Below are 18536 nucleotides of genomic sequence, written 5' to 3'. Positions count from 1 at the left end.
ATTAATGCAACAAGCAGGCAACACCAAAGCAGAGAGACAGCTGCCACACGCACGCAAAGGAAAATTCACAGGCAGGAATATTAAGGAGCTCATTTGGCCCCAAGCAACTGACTGAAATAATTGTCTTAAATTCACCAGCAATTTGTTATGGTCCTACAGCACCTTTTAAAAATGAGGCTCCTTTATTAGCTTGTCTCTGTTAGCAAGGGATGTCAAGCAGGGATATCCTCCCATCCTTCCTGCAGGGACAACTATCCCCGAGGAGCCAGAGATCTTCCACCACCATTGAAACCCTTCAGTGTGAGACCCCCTCTGCTGCCTGCTGGCAGGGGCTGCTCCAGCCCCCACGAGGCCTCCTCCACTTTAAGGAAAGGAATTTTTCGTAAAGGCCTTTAAAATGCAAACACAGTTACTAAAATAAATTCGGCAAAGCAGAGGCCTGAGGCTGTTTTCAAACCCTGCTCAGCATGGGCTGCCCAGGCTGCAGGGAGAGAAAGCAGCAGGAATCTCATTGTCTCCCTAGGAGAGCGCATCTGCATTTCACTAGAGGAAGGAAATAAAGCTGGGGGTCACCCCTCATCCTTTTGTCCAGGGGAAAATTCTACAGGTCTATTCTACAGGTCTCAGCAGTCTCCAGCAGACACAACGTGCTGGCAGCTCTGGGGGAGTGGCAGCAGCTGGAGTGCAGTGCTTCACTCCCTTGGCATGGGCGGCAGGGACCTGGCAGAGTGCTTCGGGAACAGTTCCCGGGAAGTGCTCTTTACTTACAGCAACTGAGTCAGGCTGGAAAACAGGGATTCCCCCACGTGCTCACCCCACAGCTGTTTGCAAGGGCTTGCCCATGAGCAGACATGCCAGACTTTCACATAGCTGCTGCTGCTGCTTAACAGGGCTTGCTGTGAGGGACAGGTTGGCCCCCTCTCCTCTTCTTGAAGAGGATTAATAACGCATTACCATTAGAAAAGGCTTTTCCATCTCCCAAAAAAGTATGCTAGTGACTGTAGGGCCACCTGTGTGCGAAGCCAGGCCACAGTTCCTTCCCCAAGAAGGGGTGCATTTGAATTAGCTGTATCTTCCTCATCCTTCACCAGTGGGCTCAGATCTGGGTGTGCAGAGTTGGGTGCTGATTTATAAAACAAGGGGAATGGGTGAGCCTGGGCTCTAGCTCCTCTGCGTACAAGAGGACTAGAAACACGTATTAGTCCTAACTCCAGGGATCTGGGGCTGGTTCTTGGAGCCATGGGGGCAGTGCTATGGACACCAGGGTCTGATGCTCCCATGGAGGACAGGGATGTGTGGAGTCTGATGTCCCAGAGGAAGGAGCACCACTCATAGTGTACTGCTCTGGGCACTTAGCTGGGACCATATACCGACAAGTCCCAGACAAAGATACTGACCCTACAATTGTGTTGGGACAGAGGGTGGCAGTGGCACTACTAGTGCCATATTTCACCATGTACCAAGGAAGGCAGCTGAAGTCAGAGAGGTCAGTGGGAAAGGAGGCTGCTGGGACAAACATGTTTGCTGCCAGCAGTACTAAGAAGCAACCTCACAGAACACAGTTCTCTGAGGACACTGGGGAAGTGTCTCTTCTGGCCAGCTAGAACACACATTTGATCATGCTGATGGTTGGTGTTTGTCCCTGCTCAGCTTAGAACACAGAATAAGATGGGTCTCCTTGCTACAGTCAGGTTCAGCTGCTTGATGGGGTACCCACTCCAGTTACTCTTACCATCAATGGAAGTCAGGATGACACGTGAGTGGTCATAGGCTATCACGTTTGCATAGCGGTTTTTCGGTTTATTCACTTCCAGGTTGGAGTTCTCCCACGTAAACTGCTGCCCAGGATCAATGGACTGTGGCAAGAAAGAGAAGGAAGGAATTAGTAGTGGTTACAGCACACTGGGGTGCTGCTGCACAGGGGTTTCAGTCAGGAAATCTGCATTGCCCTGCACGCCTCTCTCCAGGCCAGACACAGCTTCCATGGGTGTCCACGGCAGTAGTGTCAAGCCAGACCACACCAAAAAACATTTTCCAGTGGGACGTGCATCCCACAATCTGCAGGCAAAGCAGTTCCTCACAGGGGCAGCCTGCTGCAGATGAGCCTTCATCTCTTCTGCTGTGTGCTCATCCTTTCCTCTGGAGCTACCCATCAGCAGAAATTTGGTCTTCTGCCAAGATTCCAGAAAGACCTGACTGTGCAGATCTTGACCTAGCAGTTTTATTAGCTGTTGAACTGCAGTCTCTTGAAATATAGCAAGCCCTGGGTGTCTTGTGCCCCAGGAGCCTTTGGTATTAGTGTCCTGCAAGACAGCCTATGAGCTTTTGCCAGGGAATAGTCATGAAAATTAATAGGTTATTATCCACTGCTCCAGCTACTTATGCAATGTAAACACCTCTCATTAGAGTTAACAGAGTGACAAGAAACTATAAACCTGGAGAAGAGACATGATTATAAATCTTGGCCTGCACACTATGCAACAGTCTGAAAGGCACACATCCCACTCCCACCTTCCCTTGCACACCCAGTGCTTCCTCCATGAGCCATATGCTAATGCACCCAGTCCATGGCTGTTCCATGGCCAGGCAGCCTCTTCCCAAAGCCTTCTCTATTGTCTCAGTCCATCCACAAAGCAAGGTGAACAACGACCATCCCTAAAGCATCCCTCAGAGATGGGATGGTCTTGTTGTCTGAGAGACACATGACACACACAGGTAAGACAACTGCCTCATGCAGGGACTTACTCTGCACATGGCAGCCCTGGGAAAGCTGAGGGCAAGCAGCTACAGCAGAAATCAATCATCCCATGAATCCCCTTTCCCCCCAAATTAACAACACTGTCAAAACCTTCTTAAAATCTTGCTCCAGCTCAGGGTCTCTGAAACTCTGCTGGCCCACAGACAAAAACACTGGGGAAATAGGCAAAAGGAAGCACTGCACACTGTGCTCCCTGCAGGCATCCGCGTTCATCGCTTGGCAGAGCAGCGTCAGAAGGTTTTTCAGGCAGTGAAATGCCTGTCTGTCAGCTCTGGATCAGCTGTGAGTAAAAGGCTGAGGTGGGAAGCACAGCTCCCTGACTGGGCTGACATGAACAGCTCTCATGGTCCCTCTGCTCAGTTCCACCAACCACCAGCTGTGCAAAAAGTGACACCCATCGACTGTCCCCTCTGCTCCAGTGCTGTGCCAGGTGGCAGCTGTCTGTCCCCAGGTGTGGCCCACACTGCCTGCAGGTACAGGAGCCAGTACTGATGAAAACTCACAGAAGGATGTGACATCACAGAGATGCTAATAGGTAGTTTGGGAAATGTAGGATGTAAATAGACACTACCTACAGAAAACCTGTAATTTTCTATTATCAGTGTAATAAGCAAGCAGCCACTGTGCTCAGAGATGCTGCAGCCAGGATGGTGGGAGTGGAGGCTGCAAGCACCACTTCTGTCTGCAAACCCAGTGGCCTGCACTCTCCTCTGCCCAGGCAGAGAGACATCTCAGCATAGCTCAGAGGTTTCTAGGGCACTTTTTTTCATTCAGGCACCTGTATTTTGCTTTCAGAATAGGCTGCTCAGGGGATCAGGTCGTTGGATGCTCCCCACTCTCAGCTGCGTGGCAGGGAAGACTCCTGCCCACCCATGGTGGGCCTGAACTGCACAAGGGGAATGCAGAAATGATCAAAGACATGAAAAAGTAAGAGGAATATAATATGAAAGTACTTTATGGTTTGGAGCAGAGATAAGTAAGAAGGGTTTTGACATCAGTCTGATCAATATGGAGCACACTGAAGGAGAAACACAAATAGACAAATTAACAAGGAAAATATGGACCCACCAATGCCTATTAGAAACATAAATAACACCTATTTTTCAGAAAGGTGGCCTTAGTATGCACAGACAGCCCATGCAGCCTCAGCTCCACAACTAGCTGGTGGTGAAGCTGAGACTGGCTCTGACAGTATCAGTGAGCATCTTCTTGCTGTGAAGAAGCAACTCAAGAAAGCACCAGCTATAATTGCACTCTGTGAACATTCTCTTTGGGCACAGGTGGGTGCTGGAGTCCTACCCCTGCAGCAGAGCTCAGTGCAGTTGTTCACACTCAATCTATGCTGCAAATCACTGCCAAAAGGCTGCAGGGCTGACCCAGCTGTGGGTGCAGAGTGCTTTGCACAGCAAGTCTGTGTCCTGCCACAGCAGAGGAAAGGGATATTTCCTGGGGGAGGACAAGGCTGCCAAGAGCCCCCAGAATGGAGGAGGAGCATCAAGGTGTTGCCATTAGGGTTAAGAGCTTTGATGTGCAATGAGTATGTGCAGAAATGGTCTAATCATCATCAGCCTCTTAAGAGGGCAAACAGGTGAGAAAGTCAGAACTAATACAGCACCTGAGTGCAAAGAGGCTCTAATTAAATACTCCTGCAAATTAGTGACTCATTTAGAAGTAAAATGATTTAATTTAAACTCTGGTGATGAATTAATGTACACCTGTTCCCCCCCTTAAGGCAAACAAATGAGTAAATAAATGGGAGGATGATGGGCTACTTGGAGGGAGTTGGAGCCCTTACATGCAGTAGTGGTTGGCAACTCTTGTCCCATCTCTACACAATGCTCTGCAGCTCCTGTGTGCAGTAGCACTGCCTCATCTCTCCACCTTGCTCCACAACTACCCTGGCACTAGGAGTCTGTTCCTGTTTCTTTCTGGGGCTCAAGGGAATCACTGCTTCGTCCCAAAACTTTATCAGAGTAACACTTCCTAGAAAGCAGAAGGGCTGGGAAATTGGAAGGAAATGAGCCAGAAGCAAACTTAAAAGCACCATGACTTTTACTTTGCTTTGAAATGATGCTGTAAGACAGCAAGTGCAAATTAAGAAAAAGCCCAATTAGTAAAACTCCTCCTTCCCAGCATGGAAGTGCAAGGAACGACTTCACCAAAGCAGTTCAGGGATCCCTGCTGCTACTGCCATAAAGACAGAGTTAGACCATTGAAAAAGGATTGGAAAAAGGCTCTTTCCTCAACAGACACTAGAGCACTTTAAAAATGCCTTGAAAACATCCCTGAGTGCCAGTTTGACTCTCAGGTACAGTCACCTTGGGCTTGCTGCTCCCCTTCCTTAGAGTAGTTCCAAAATCCCTCTGCATGCAGAGGCCCTGCTGCTGCCTGTGCTGCTGGCAGGCATGGAGAGCCCAGGCAGGCGGTACCCTGGGGCAGCACGGCAGCTCAGAGAGCTGCACAAGGGCATGGGGACAGGAAGATGCTCAGGCAGTGAATGCTTCCTGTCCTCCTGTGAAATCAACCACATTAGCAGGAGCATTGACCACTGTCAATCTGCGCAGCGCCTCAAATGAGGACATAATGTGCTTCTGAATCAATTGCTGGCAGCACTTCAGCCTTATTATTCTTATTACCGGAACGTGAGCGCCATGTGCCTGCCAGGCAGTTTCCCAATGAGACATCAAACCCATGGCAAGCCCATTAAACCAAGGCTCCCTGGTGTTACCCAGATCCTGGGCCCAGCACCTCCTGGGCTCACTGGTCCCAGGGACCCAAGCACCTTTCCTGCTACCAACCTGCCTTGCCAGGGCTGCAGGCACAGGAGATGCAGTGTCCTCAGTGGCTTTATGGGAAATGTAAGGGTTTGGGCAAACCACCAGTGTTTCTCTCCACAGAAAATTGTGAGGAAAGGTCTGCAGCATCCTTACCACACTAGGAAGCAGGAGCACAGTCAAATCTCATACACAATCTAAAGATTACTACCAACTAATGTGCCAGGCATGCCACACTGCCAGGCTCTCATCACCTGCTCTGCTCTGCCCCTGTGGGGCCACACACTGAATGGACATGCTGGATGGACTGTACATGAGGGGCAAGAGCCACGAGTTGCAGTTTCAAAAGGAGTAAGGACAAATCTTCCCCTGGGAAGGTGACGCAGGATGTAGCAGCACTACACGAGAGCAGGAACCAGTGCTGGTTGGAGCCAGCCTGTCATGCGTTTGCTAACAGCACCACAGGGGACAGCAATGCTCAGCTTGCTGGATCCCACAGCGAGACTGTGAGATGTGGTGCGTGTGTGCCAAGCAGCTTGTCCCAGGGCAGGTACTCCTGCACCGTCCGTGGGCAGGATCCTGCCCCGGGAGCACAGGCTGCAGTGTGGGAAGGTGCCCACAGGAGGAGCTCCAACATCAGCGACAGCGCCTGCCACCACCTCCAATCCACAGTCAGGGAGCTCAGCCTTCCTTCTACTTAATTCCATTAATCCCACACTGTAAATTCACTGTACTTTCACTGTACACTAAAAATGAAATACTTTCCCGGTGCAGCCAGGCCAGAAGCAGCTGCCAGTCCCTTGTGCCTGCTCCCCAGCTTGCTGCCTGCCTGTACAGCGTGGTGGGGCTGCGCTCTGCCCCGTTCCAGAGCAGATGGCAGCAGTGAACTGTGCCTGCAGACGGCTCAGCTCCCAGCAACTGCATCTCAGCCTCTCCTGCTGCATCAGGGGCACCAGGAGGTACAGCTGGGATGGCTCCCAGGTGCAGGGGGCGAGGGCTAACCCGCAGCTCATGAGCCTGCTCACACTGCAGCCAGCCCATAGCTTGCTGGCTTTGTCACACGGGCTGCGTGGCCACACGGGCTGCAAACTGGTGTGAGCAATATCATTTGTTCTCTGACCTGTGAGAATGGAGGTCAGACGGCTGTGAGAAATCTCTGCCACCCTTCCTATCCCCTTCCCAGGCATGTGGGGAGGTGCTGACAGGTCTTGTTTCATGTCACCTGTGTCTAGGTTACCCTGCTATTGCTTGCACAGCCAAGGCAAGCGCCAGACTGATGGCTCCAGGCCAGCTGGCCTCAGTGGTTAAAACTGCTGTTAAATATTTGCTCTCTGCCTGTGGTGACACTGCTCCTGGAATGTGAGCCATCTATAAACAGCCCTGCACCCCACAGAGATGTTAGGCTGACAGGCTGCTCTACAAAAACACTTAAAATGCAACCATTTCGAAGCACAATCAAACAGCAAATGGGCCTTGGGGGTTCACCTGCCATGCCTTCCTCCCTCGTGTCTCCCTGCTCAGCTGTGCTATGGCCATTCTGGCAGCACCATTATACCACGGGGAACAGGGCTGGGGCCTTCACTTCCCAAAGTGCTGGGTCACCACTCAGCTCTATGTAAGGTCTGGGGCTCAACGAGCCCCAGGGCGAGCACTGGGACTGTATCAATGCTTACTGCAAATGCAAGCCTGTGCTGAGGTGTGGTTCCTGTCTCAGGCTCCCACAGGGGCTGCACAGCCTGCTCCCCTCCCACCTCCACTATTTCCACATCCACTCTGCAGATTTCCTTAGTCAGCAGTGCACACCATGCCTATCCCGCCCTGCAGCCCTCCTATCAAAGGGATCTGTTGCCCTGCCAAACCCACACATACAGGGACCAGGATGAGAGCAGACCCGCTGCCACAGCAATCCTGCAGAGGCAGCTGCTGTTCTCTTCACACTCAGTCCAGGATTCTTCTCACTGGCACTTCAAATGGGAAATGATTGCATTGATCCCCACATGCCAACAAGGTGCAACCCCTTCTACTTTTGGGTCCATCCTAGTGTCAAACACTGTACAAGCCTGTCATGTTCAGCAATTTCAAGATGATGAGGAGTCAAACACAGCAGAATCCAGGGGAAAAAAATTACGTGCAACAATCAGCTACTTAATAGCTGCTTCAACATGAGAAGTACAACTGATTGGTGCTCTCAACCAGCCATGATATTCTAAAGAATGAGAAATGAGAAGAGAGAGGCTCATGAAAGTGGCTAAGAGAATTTACTTAATGCTCATTTTTTCAAAAACAGTTCCCACAGCTCAGTATTATGCTTCAGGCTCTACTGAGCACAGGCCTAGTGTGAGGGTGGGAGTGCAGAGACACTGGATCCTGCTGGATTCCCACCGTGCAGCAGAGCCACAGCCTGCCTGAAGCAGAGTGGACAGCCCTGCTTAACATTTCACTTGGACCGGTAACAATAAGCCCAAGGCTGACAGATATGACTGCACACTTTGGCTCCACTGGCAGGACATACATGAACACACAGGTAATTGCAAGGGAAGCACATTATTCCTTTAAACATTTCCCAAGTCACAATGTAATGCTGCATCTCATCTCTCTGGTTCAGACAGTACATGCAGAGGGATGCCAAGACCCTCCACCTGGCATCCCAAAGCAAAAAAAGAGCTCTGCGCCTTCCTTGGATACACACTTTGAACTAGCTGGAATTCGTCCCTTACCATCTCAACACAGAGATCTGCTTTCCCTTTCCTGGCATATATAATCCTACCTTGTGGGCAAATGCTCTGATCTCATCTCATAAATCAGTGTAGGTACAGTGCAGGAAGGGGTGGCCACAGGCACAGGCAGATAACAATTCAAACAGAAGTGATAACACATGCAAAGAACACTTCCCAAATTTATTCCCTCTTTAATACTAGTGGGGGGTTTATTTACAAGTCCCCTGCAGCTTAAGAGGTCTCTGCATATAAACACAGCAAAACATCATCCTGCCATTGCTGCTCTCATGGCTGCAGAGGAACTTTTCCCAATTTTAAACAGTTGCAACCTGATCATGCAGCCTGAAGAGTGCCAAAAAAAGTGAGGTAGCCCTAAGGTAGGTCAGCCCCTTCCCCTCCACGGGTACACGCCCTTGGCAAGCTGCTCTGAGGGGAGGACAGGGCTGGAGGGAGTTGGGCTGTGAGAGGTGTAGCGGAGGGGTTCACCAAACACCCAGCACATGCCTGTGTGTGTGAACAAAGGCAGCATCAGTGGTGGATGCAGACAGTACCTACCCAGGGGCTCCACCAGAGACATGGATAAGGGTGGGAGTATGATCCAGAAGTGCAGGCAAGTTTGCAGCTCGTGACTGCAGGTCACAGGCAGAGAGAGCTCTGTGCAGGGAGGGGAGCTTCGACTACTCCAGAGCAGTGGGACATTAGCAGAGTTTCTGTGGGCACTGATGCTGAACAGCAAAGGCTAATGCCAGCACAGTCCAGGAGGAGATTAGATGGGGAAAGCAGGAATGAAAACTCAAAATGCACATTTGTTGGCATCAGAGGATGGCGCAGAGAGCAAAGCTTTGAACACAGATGGAAGTGAATGGGCACAGGATACTGCAAACCAAAATACGTCAGCCAACCTGGACGGAGTGCAGCCCTCACAGAGCAGAACAAAGTAATCAGTGACAGTCCAGGTATGTGGACATGAGCTCCCATTCACTTAGACCATACCCATGGTGGCAGCATGGCAGGCTGCTGTGCGTTCTCCTGCAAGTCTTCTCCCTGTACAAGCCATGCTTAACTGCTCAAGGCAAGTTCCCACCACTGTGGGCTGGCAGGGAGAACTGGCAGGCTCCCAGGCCTGGTGTGTAGACTGGCCACGCAGCATTGCTGCAGGGGAGGCACAGCTCAGCTTTCCCCAGGCCCTCTCTGCTGGGGTCCCAGCCAGCATCACTGTACCCTGCCGCCCGTCCCGCTCTCACCTCGTACTCCTGGGAGAACTTCAGCCCATCGTTGGCCTTGAGCCGCTCGATGTTGTCAGCGAGGTCGGTCACGGGGATGGGGGGGTGGTCACGCATGCCTGCAAGCGAGACAAGGGGGAAGGAGGGAGAGGAGAACGGTTACAGCTCTGCATGGCCAAGGAAGGCTCAGCAAGAGCATGTGCAAACCCAGGAGGTGGGTGCGAGGCAGACACGTGTGGTATGTGAAGCGCTGGGCGGGATGGACAGGAAGCTGACGAGCTCACACGGCATGCGGCACACACTCCCGGAGCACGCGGGGCGGTGAACAGAACACAAAGGTGATGTGCAGAATGTGCATGACCGGGTGAGCATGCTCGGACAGTACAGCCACCGGGCACACAGAGCAGGCCACGCAGCGGGCAGGGGCTCGGCCACCCCGGCAGGAACAGGCCGAGGATACGCTGCCACTGTGCTTCCTGGGCTCCCGCATGGGCTGAAGTTGAACACACTGATCCTCTGGCACTCTCACTGCCAAGGGCTTAGTCTGATCCTCTTGCTTACACCTACCAATGGCATTTGCCACAAAGAAACTCTGCCAGACCTGCAGTGAAACCTCTGCAGTGAATGTGCACAGCTTTATGGGTAGGCAGATGCTGTCACAGTTCCTAGGGCGTTAGAGAAGGATGAGAAGGAGCCCCACGGAAGAATGGCTGATCCCCTGGTAGGACATTGCACCATGTTCTGAGAGCTGAGGAGCAGCTCTGCCCACAGCGGCCCAACTCCTCAGTGATGCTCCAGAGGCAGAGCTCGCTCCAGGGCCCAAAATCCAGCTCCCTCTGGGCTGGCTCGTGCAAGGCACCATGTGCAGCGATGTGCCCTCCAGCAGCTTCTGGGAGGCTGCTGCAAGCTGGGATGCAGCTCAAGCCATGGCAGAAGTCTTGTCCTAGTTAAACCAGGGATCCAACATCCTGGGCACAGCTTGAAGCCCTGCTCAGCAGAAAGGCCTAGAGGAGGGGATCCCACAGATCCCACAAAGGGGGCAGGTACTGTGGGGGTATGCATGTGGGATTGGAAAGAGCCCTCCTGGGGCCCTGGGATTCAGAGCTTAACCATCACAACCTCCTTCTCTGATGCTGAGATGTTGAACTGGCAGAAACGTGATTGTGAAACATGTCATCCATATCCCAAGGCTTGTGACTCCATCGGCTGCTCTGTGGGTTTCCCAGAAACCCCACATGGGTAATGATGATTATTAATAGGCTGAAGCTGTTGACTCACACCCAGGGAGACAGGCTGGAGCACAGCCAGAAGCTTCTCAATTGCTCAGGAGGCTGAACACTGCCACAGATGGCAGTGATGGGCCACTGAGGTGATGGAGCAGTCCTCAGGCTGGGTACACACATTTTACATGGTGGTGACAAGTCATGAGGTGGTAACATGGACGTGTTACACCTCAGACCTCTGCATAAAACATCTGACATCACTGCACACAGGCAAGACCCGCTCCAACACACACTCATCCTGCCATCGCTTGGCAGTGCAGAGCTATCCATGGATGGCCTGCGAACACACAGACAGGTGGAGAAGGAAATACCCCTATTCTGCCTTGTGCTGAGGTCCTCCTGCAGACGGTCCTGTTTGCCACTTCACTCATCAGGATCCCTGAGGTGGCTAAGCAGGCCCTCAAAGGGACAGAGATGATGCTGGTTTTGGCACAATTTCGTCACTCATGCCAGAACTCTGAGGCTGTAGCTCAGGAGCAGAGTTGTCACTGATGAGCAACTGAATGATGAGATCGGTGTGGGACCAAGACAGAAGTGTGAGGCAGGAAGGAGAAAGAGACTGGAACACAGCCACAGTATGTGCTTCTTCCAACACTGTTATGTGCAAAGTACAGCAGAGCCATGGACCACAGCAGAGCTGCAGACCCTCATCTCTGCTGAGAAACACTAGGTGGTCTCTCCAAACTTCTGTTTTGCCAGCCAGAGAAGTGTTGCAGCAACTAAAGAGCTGCAAAAGCAGGTGGAGAAAAAGAGTTGGTTGGAATCCCATTATGGTGAACCTAGAAAAACAGCCACTGACAGTGCAGAGCAAGATGGAGATTTGTACACACTGCCAGGACTTCCACAAGCTCTTCCAGTTGGTCTGGCAAGAGGACAGTGAGCTCACCATGAGGCTAGTAGAGCTCAGAGGTCTTGCAATGCCTGCAGGGACGCACATGGCAAAGCCCATGGCTCTGCTCCCAGGCTAAGTATTTATCCTACATACTTCTCCCACTCCTGTGTGCAGACACAGATGCCTTGTACATCCCAGAGCAAAGTGGCCATGCTTTTATGGTTGGTTGAGGATGAACTTGAAGCTCAGAAGACAAGTGATAAGGGGGCACTTTTATCTGCAGATTGGTACTACTCCATCCAAGCTGCTAGAGCAGTAAGTGACTCCTTTGTGCCTGGGATTCTGGCACCAACACTGTGAAGCAGACCAGGTGCAGGCAGTCCAGAGACCATCATGTGCTCTGCCTAAGTCTATGACAGGTGACCCAGCCTAGGGAAACCAATCTGCCCGAGGTAGGAAGAGAGTGTGTTCAACCACTGAAGAGCACCCTTCAATTTGTCCATTTAGGATTTTTAGTTGGTCACTCCCTCCAGAATGGTGAAGGTTATGAGCCCCCATGCAGGGCCAGCTGCAGGCTGGGCACCATGGCAGAGCCCGGCCTACCGCTCCTAGGGGGTAGGAGGCTGGAGAGCAGAGGAAGGGTTGCTGCAGAAGCCTCCTGGCAGCCCATCACTCAGGACCTTCCCTTCTGCACTGTGCTGCGGTGAGCTGCTGTAGTGCTGTGAGAGCAGGACTGAGCCTGGCCCCAGACATCATGTCAGAAAGTGAAATCACTGCCATTTTACAGTCCGCTGTGAGTGAAGGTGATCTTCATGACATTGAAACAAAAAATACAGAGATGAGAGAGAAAGGGAAAGAAAAGCAAAAGGTATCAAAAGATAAAAACAGGAGTTAAAACTAACTTGAGATATTCGGGCAACAGGGGACACTGGCACCTGCAAAGAAAAGAAACGGGGCAAGAACAGAAATCCCATTAGCCTTTAGTCATCATTGCAGAGGTTCAGAGATGGAAAGACAACGAGATGAAGATGAAAAGGAAAGCACCATATGCCACAGCACTGGGAGCTTCCCTCCTGCATAGAAGCGACTGCCTGGCCCTGGGGGCTGCTTTGCAGCTGGCTGTTACACAGCAGGCTGCTGGCTCTGACCAGTGCCATCCCCTGACACGGGCAAACACGTGGAGCTGGAGCTACTTGCAAGGGAGTGAGTCCACAGGCCTTCATGTGACACCGAGAGCTACATCTCTCACTGCACACCACTGGCCCCAGCCCCATGCCCCAGGGAAGCCTGCAAGGACCAGTAAATGGCAGGAACAGGGGGCATTGGTGCTACTTGGTGGCCAGGGGGACTGCACTCAGACCCAACCACCTCTGCTCAGTGCCCCTGAGCCTCCAGCTCACTCATAGCCCACCAGCAGCACAAGTCAATCTCATTTCATGGTGTACTGGGACACTGCCCAGTCCTGTATCCTCTCAGTGACTTGGCACAGCAGTACGTTAGTACAGGGAGGCCAACACTGGGGAATAACCCTTGTCTGAAGTAAAAACTGCAAAAATGAGAAAGCTTAATATTTAATAACAGTAGACCAATTAATTATGCATTAAACAAGTTTTCCCTGCTCAGCAAGCTCCAGCAGGGAGACCAACTATCAGGGCTGCTGGCCAGCACCTCTTGTCAATGCATCCTCACAGCATTGCCTTGACCTCCATCGGGTGACAGGGGCAACAGCTTGGGCCCACTGTGCCTGGTGGATTTCACACGCCTCATTAATGAGGACAAGCTCGTCAGGAGCTGGAACAGTCACTTCAAGCTGCACGACACCCGCTTCTGCCCCTCAGAGACTCACAGGGGATGCAGTGGGGAGAAGGAGAGGAGGACAGAGTGCTGTCTCTTGGTAGGGGAGCGTTGTCTGGCAGTATCCCAGGATCCTGCTGCTGTCTCGCATGAGCTGGGCACTCTGCCTTGGTTTTGTCTCTTCAGAGAGCTCTGCAAACTTACCAAGTAAGCAGCATCTTTGGCTTATCCTCACTCACAGACAGGAAAACTCTCTGATGGCAGCTCTTGAACCTTGCTACAGGTCTAGCAAGGGACATCCTTGCTGCAAACACCCTGATCTCTCTGAAGATGGGAGCAGATGCAAGCCCGAATTGTCACAATCCTCCACACAATGCGAACTACAAGCATACAGCAAAGATGGCTTTTGTGCCCACATGGAGACATGTCACAGAGGCCTGTCCCCATGCACAGCTGTCCTGGAGCAGCCCTGTTTAACACACTGTGCTCCTCCTCAAGAAGCTGCATGCTGCTGCTGACTGTGTGTGACCCTCTCCCTAGTGCTGCTCCCAGTGACCTGCCTGTCGAGATGTTCTTCCTCTGGCACATATGCCTCCCTTGCTCCCCACAGCATCTTCCTCCCATGCTGTGACACCATCCTGTGCTGTGCTGTGGCCAATTAATGTGCCAGCTCTGCTGACAACTACCAGCCTGCTGCTGCTGCCCACACGTGAGATCTGCCACTGGTTCTGCCTGGGAGATGCACTCACTAAGGACCCCTGACAGCTGCCCTGGCACAGAAAAAGATGTGCTGGTGTAGTTCACCCCAGGTATGAGCCAGACTGCTGAGAGTGGCAACAAGAAAGGCTGTCCTCGCCCCCCCCCCGCCAGACACAGCAGTTTTACATGAGGAAATGGCCCCTTCAAAACTCTCCTGTTAGATGAAAACTCTTAGATGAATGAGCAGCAGGAGGAAAAGGAAAGTAGGTTAGAGACCAGGAGGAGCTGGAAGTTAGAAGAGAGCTCTATGTGCTCATTTGCTGCTGAACTGCTCCCTCCATCACAAAAGCCCAAGCGCTCCCTCAGTTCATCTAGGACTTGGACTCTCTGAAAGGCTCTGAACGAGTGAGGGCGAGCCTGTCTCTGATCACTACAATGACAGGTACTGTGCTTTTGGTGCCATCAGAGACGTGCAGACACAAAGCAGCAGCACAAGACCTTTCTGCAGTGTGAAGTGCAGTTGCCTCCATGAGCTGGCAAAGCTACAGTCTGAGGCATCCCAGGCCAGTGAAAGCAGCATGCAGAGAATGGCTTTTACTGAATTATCATTCTCTGCACTGAGAACACCACGATCAGCAGAGCCCTTCAGTCAGGGACACAACACTGGCTGCAGAGCACTACAGTCTGCAGGTTGCTCTTCTCTTGACCCTTAATTGAGCAGAGCAGGAGAGTCAGCATACCAGAGATCCCAGAATGAAGTTGCTGGGACACCCACAGCAGTGTTAAGAGCTCTGTGTACCTCCTGACTGCCCCAGATGCAGCCCATGTGGCCAACACTGCACCAGTTGTGCTCAGCACTGAAGCTCAGCCAGGACGAAACCAGTTCAGCATCATGTGGAGCACCCCATGTGTGGACACTCCCAACTGCGTGGAGGCTCCTCCCAGCTCAGGACAACTGTAATGAGCTTCACACCATGTCTGACACACACCACACAACAGGCCAGCCCCATCCAGGCTCCCCAGCCTCAAGGGCCTGCAGTGACAGGGACAGGGAGAAGGATTTGCAACCCAGAGAGAAACACCTGGACATCCTTGGTCTAAAACCCACTCTTGTGTCACTGTGACTGAGAAGGTGTGGATCTCCTGGAGGGTATGAAGGACTGCAACTCTGCCTCTGGTGACATGGAGAAGGGGATCCAGAGGAAGCATGATTCAAGAGGATAAGCTGCTCCTTACCTGGAGTCTGGTAGTTGAGCCGCCTCATCTCAACTGGGTCAGACGAGTGGGCCAAGAGTGAGTCCTTCAGGCCGATGGAATGCTCATCCTTGGAAGAAGGGGAATGTGCCCTTTTCCTGTGGACAGAGAGGGCAGAGACAAGCAGATGAGTTCTGGCATAGGCTGGCATGAATCACTCTGGGAAGGAGTCTGGGTCCCTGTGTCCCAGACACCCAGGTCCATCCCAGCCTCTCAGGGCTCTGGGTAAGTCATATCACCTTCCGTGCCTCCAATTTCCCATCTATGAAATGGGAAAGATTATATGTAAGTGATGTCAGATGTTTGATTAGTGAGGCAGTTTTGAAATGTGGTATTCTGCATAGTATTTATTAGAGAAAATGCAGATAGAGGCAAGATGTTGTTTCCTCTTACTGTCTCTAGGAACTATTTCCTGTAGTGGAAGGATATAATAAAATTTTTTTCAAGTATTAGAAATATTTAAATATAGAATGCTGTAATATAATAGTGTAAAGGCTCTTCAGGGTGTGTTTTATTGGGCCATTAATACACGTCTTGAATGGTTGAAGGCACCCAAGGCGTGTATTAATGGAACAATAAAATACAATGTTGTCTCTTCATGCTATATTTATGCCTAAAGCGATGCCACCACCTCAGGCTCTTGCTGGAATTCACAGGCAAAGCAGGGACAGATCCAATCAAAAAGTGGACAAGTGAGTATTAAGGAAAATATAATACTGCAAGAAGAGTTTCTAGTCAGTCTCTAAGTCCCTCTTCTAGCTCTAGATTACAAATATGTTGGGTAGACCCAAGGGTTGAAGAGCAGCACAGCAGTTCTCTCTTCTGAGGCTGTGCTGACCCTGGCACTTGGCCAATGCACGGAGCATGCAGGAATACAGAGAGATTTTGTCTTTTGGATACAGCCCCCAAATGGATTTTGCCTGAACACCACTGCTGACCGGATGTTTCCTGGAAGAGAAGGAGCTGCAGCACTGCTGCTCTGTATGAATGCAAGCACATTTACCAGCCTGCAAATGGCAACAGTCAGTCTCTGCTTTGGACCTCCTTGTGAGGCACCTGGAAGCACACGGAAGGGCTGACAGGTTCTGCACAAAGGCAGCAGCATCCCTGGATGGTGGTGACCCTGAACTATGCATGATCCCAAATGCTCTCACAGGTACAGGGCCCTTTCACTTCCATCAGAGGCTGGGCATGCTGGGCTGCCACTAACAAGAAGCACTTTGAGAAAATTTAGTGCATAAATCATGAGTGAAACCTGTGTGTGTTCTTTGTGTGGCCCAGCCTGTGAGCAAGCTCCACCTGCAGCCTGAGGCTGCAGCAAATACTGGAGTTGTTCAGTGGAGAAAACCAGCTTGTCTTACACTACTCTGAGGCATCTCAACATCTCAGAAGCCTTCCAGCTGCCTGGACCAAGACAAAAAAGCTGAAGGACTGAGAGCACTGATAGAAAGAATGGAGAATAATGAGCCAACAAATAAATCTCCTATCAGGAGCACAGCAGGATATACAATGTGCTACTGTGTACCAGTCCTCAAGCAAACTGGGCCATCTTTTTGGGGGAATGGACACAGCATGTAATTAAACTTTGTCTCATTAGCCCAGTCAGGGCAACTGCTAAACCATCCTCCAGATCCCAAGCTATCCACTGCTGCTCAGCTTCAATTTATTCCCATTAGACTTGTCACTGTGAATATTACACACAGATACCTTTGGGAGAAAATGCCTCCACAGAGAGGCTGGGCAGCCAAAACCTCAGCATCACTCTGAGCACATGGGTGGTGCTGGAAAAGGATGGGATACAGCAGGTACATGTATGTCAGGTCTGGGCACCTCAGGCTGGTGCTTCCTGGTGCTCCAGCCACACGGCTCCGGGACAAAGCAAAGCTAAGGCAAGGTATCTTCTACGGAACCCTGGTACAGAAAGCCCCTCTGGGGCCACTTTCTCTCATTAAAGACCAGCAAACATCTTGTTTCTTACTGTTACCCTGTATTCCCTCAAAGCTTCCTCATTAGAGGCTGCAAGAATGCACCTGCATTCTTAAGGGAACAGCTCTCAGTCTGAAGTGACTGAGAAAACAAAGGAACCCCTATAACTGCCGTTATTGTCGGGTTTTTTTTATTTTTAATTTAATTGCAAAAGCAATCTGGGAAGTCTTTATGTTGGAACTTCTCCCTGAGAGCTCTGAGAGGCTGACAACTGCTAGGAGGCTGATACCTTTGAGGAAACAAAGTCTGTAAACTCCTAAGGCTGGCATGCTTCACGCTCCCAAAAACAAAGATGTCCCTTAGTAGCATCAGGCTTGATTTTTAAAAAGGGAAATAGACTTGAAATTTTAGGAGAACAAAAAGATAAAATGGATTCATACCTTTCTTGCTTACTAGATCCAGGGAAAAGCAGGAAGAGAAGAAAGGAGATGATCACTGACACAGAAAGGCACTGACTGCACATGCACAGCAGAACTCCATTTAATCAGACAACAAAGGCAGCTCTCTTCCCCAGCTAGAGAGCCATATGTAAATAGAAAGCCCAGGAGGAGCAGAACCTCAGAGCTGAGCTGATAGAGAATGACCTACTGTAATTGAACAGGCTACATGAACACATGCAAATGCAACCCATGGCTCCTCCTGAGGACTAACAATCATTACATGCTACAGTTACAACTGGAGCAAGACTGCTCTTCCAGGCAAAAAGAGGTGTCTGCTCCCACAGGGAGCACAGTGTGAGGGTGGTTTTGATCCAGTAGTCAGGACTGAGAGGCCCTAAGAAGAGAGCTCCACTCTGATTTCAAGTCTGTCATATCCATGCCCTGTTCTCACCACCATGGTCATGTTCTTCAGTCAAAATTCACAGGAGGAAGGGCAGCTGCCACAGATCAAGCAGGCAATTTCTACAGAGAACCAGTACTAGAGAAGTTACCAAGGCTGCCAATCCAAGTTGTTGTGACCAGAGAGCAGTCAGACTGGCTTTAGGGACAAAGCTGCTCTCTTCTGTCCCACTGCTTATATGCTTCCAGAATCCACAGCAGCTGTGTCCTGCGGCTGATATTAACTACCTTCTGCATACCCAGCCCTGCTGTCTTACACAGCAGCCTCTTGCTGTGCCAGGTAGAGACCTTCCTCCTCCCTGTGACCACCAAGGATTGTCTGTCAGAACACCCTGTATCACAAGGTTACAAGGAAGGCCCTGAAAGTGCCAGCACCT

The 18536-nt window shown here is 51.1% G+C and overlaps 1 protein-coding gene across 9 annotated transcripts in view; it reads right to left on the bottom strand.

The window, feature by feature from the left end:
* The window catches only part of PTPRF (protein tyrosine phosphatase receptor type F), a 376425-nt gene that overhangs the window by 16706 nt on the left and 341183 nt on the right, over positions 1-18536 (bottom strand). For all 9 annotated transcript variants that reach the window (XM_088060645.1, XM_088060644.1, XM_088060649.1 and 6 more), the window contains 3 exons: positions 15317-15432; positions 9494-9591; positions 1733-1856 (listed from right to left, as the gene is read on the bottom strand). In XM_088060645.1, the coding sequence (XP_087916771.1) occupies positions 1733-1856; positions 9494-9591; positions 15317-15432 (338 nt within the window). The remainder of the gene's footprint in view (positions 1-1732; positions 1857-9493; positions 9592-15316; positions 15433-18536) is intronic.

Source organism: Pseudopodoces humilis, chromosome 10 (genome assembly GCF_049639895.1).
Source record: "Pseudopodoces humilis isolate 2021_Gansu_Grassland_sample_001 chromosome 10, ASM4963989v1, whole genome shotgun sequence".
Lineage (NCBI taxonomy): Eukaryota > Metazoa > Chordata > Aves > Passeriformes > Paridae > Pseudopodoces > Pseudopodoces humilis.
The sequence above is the reverse complement of the archived record's forward strand: the minus strand, read 5'-3'. Positions and strand labels throughout refer to the sequence as shown.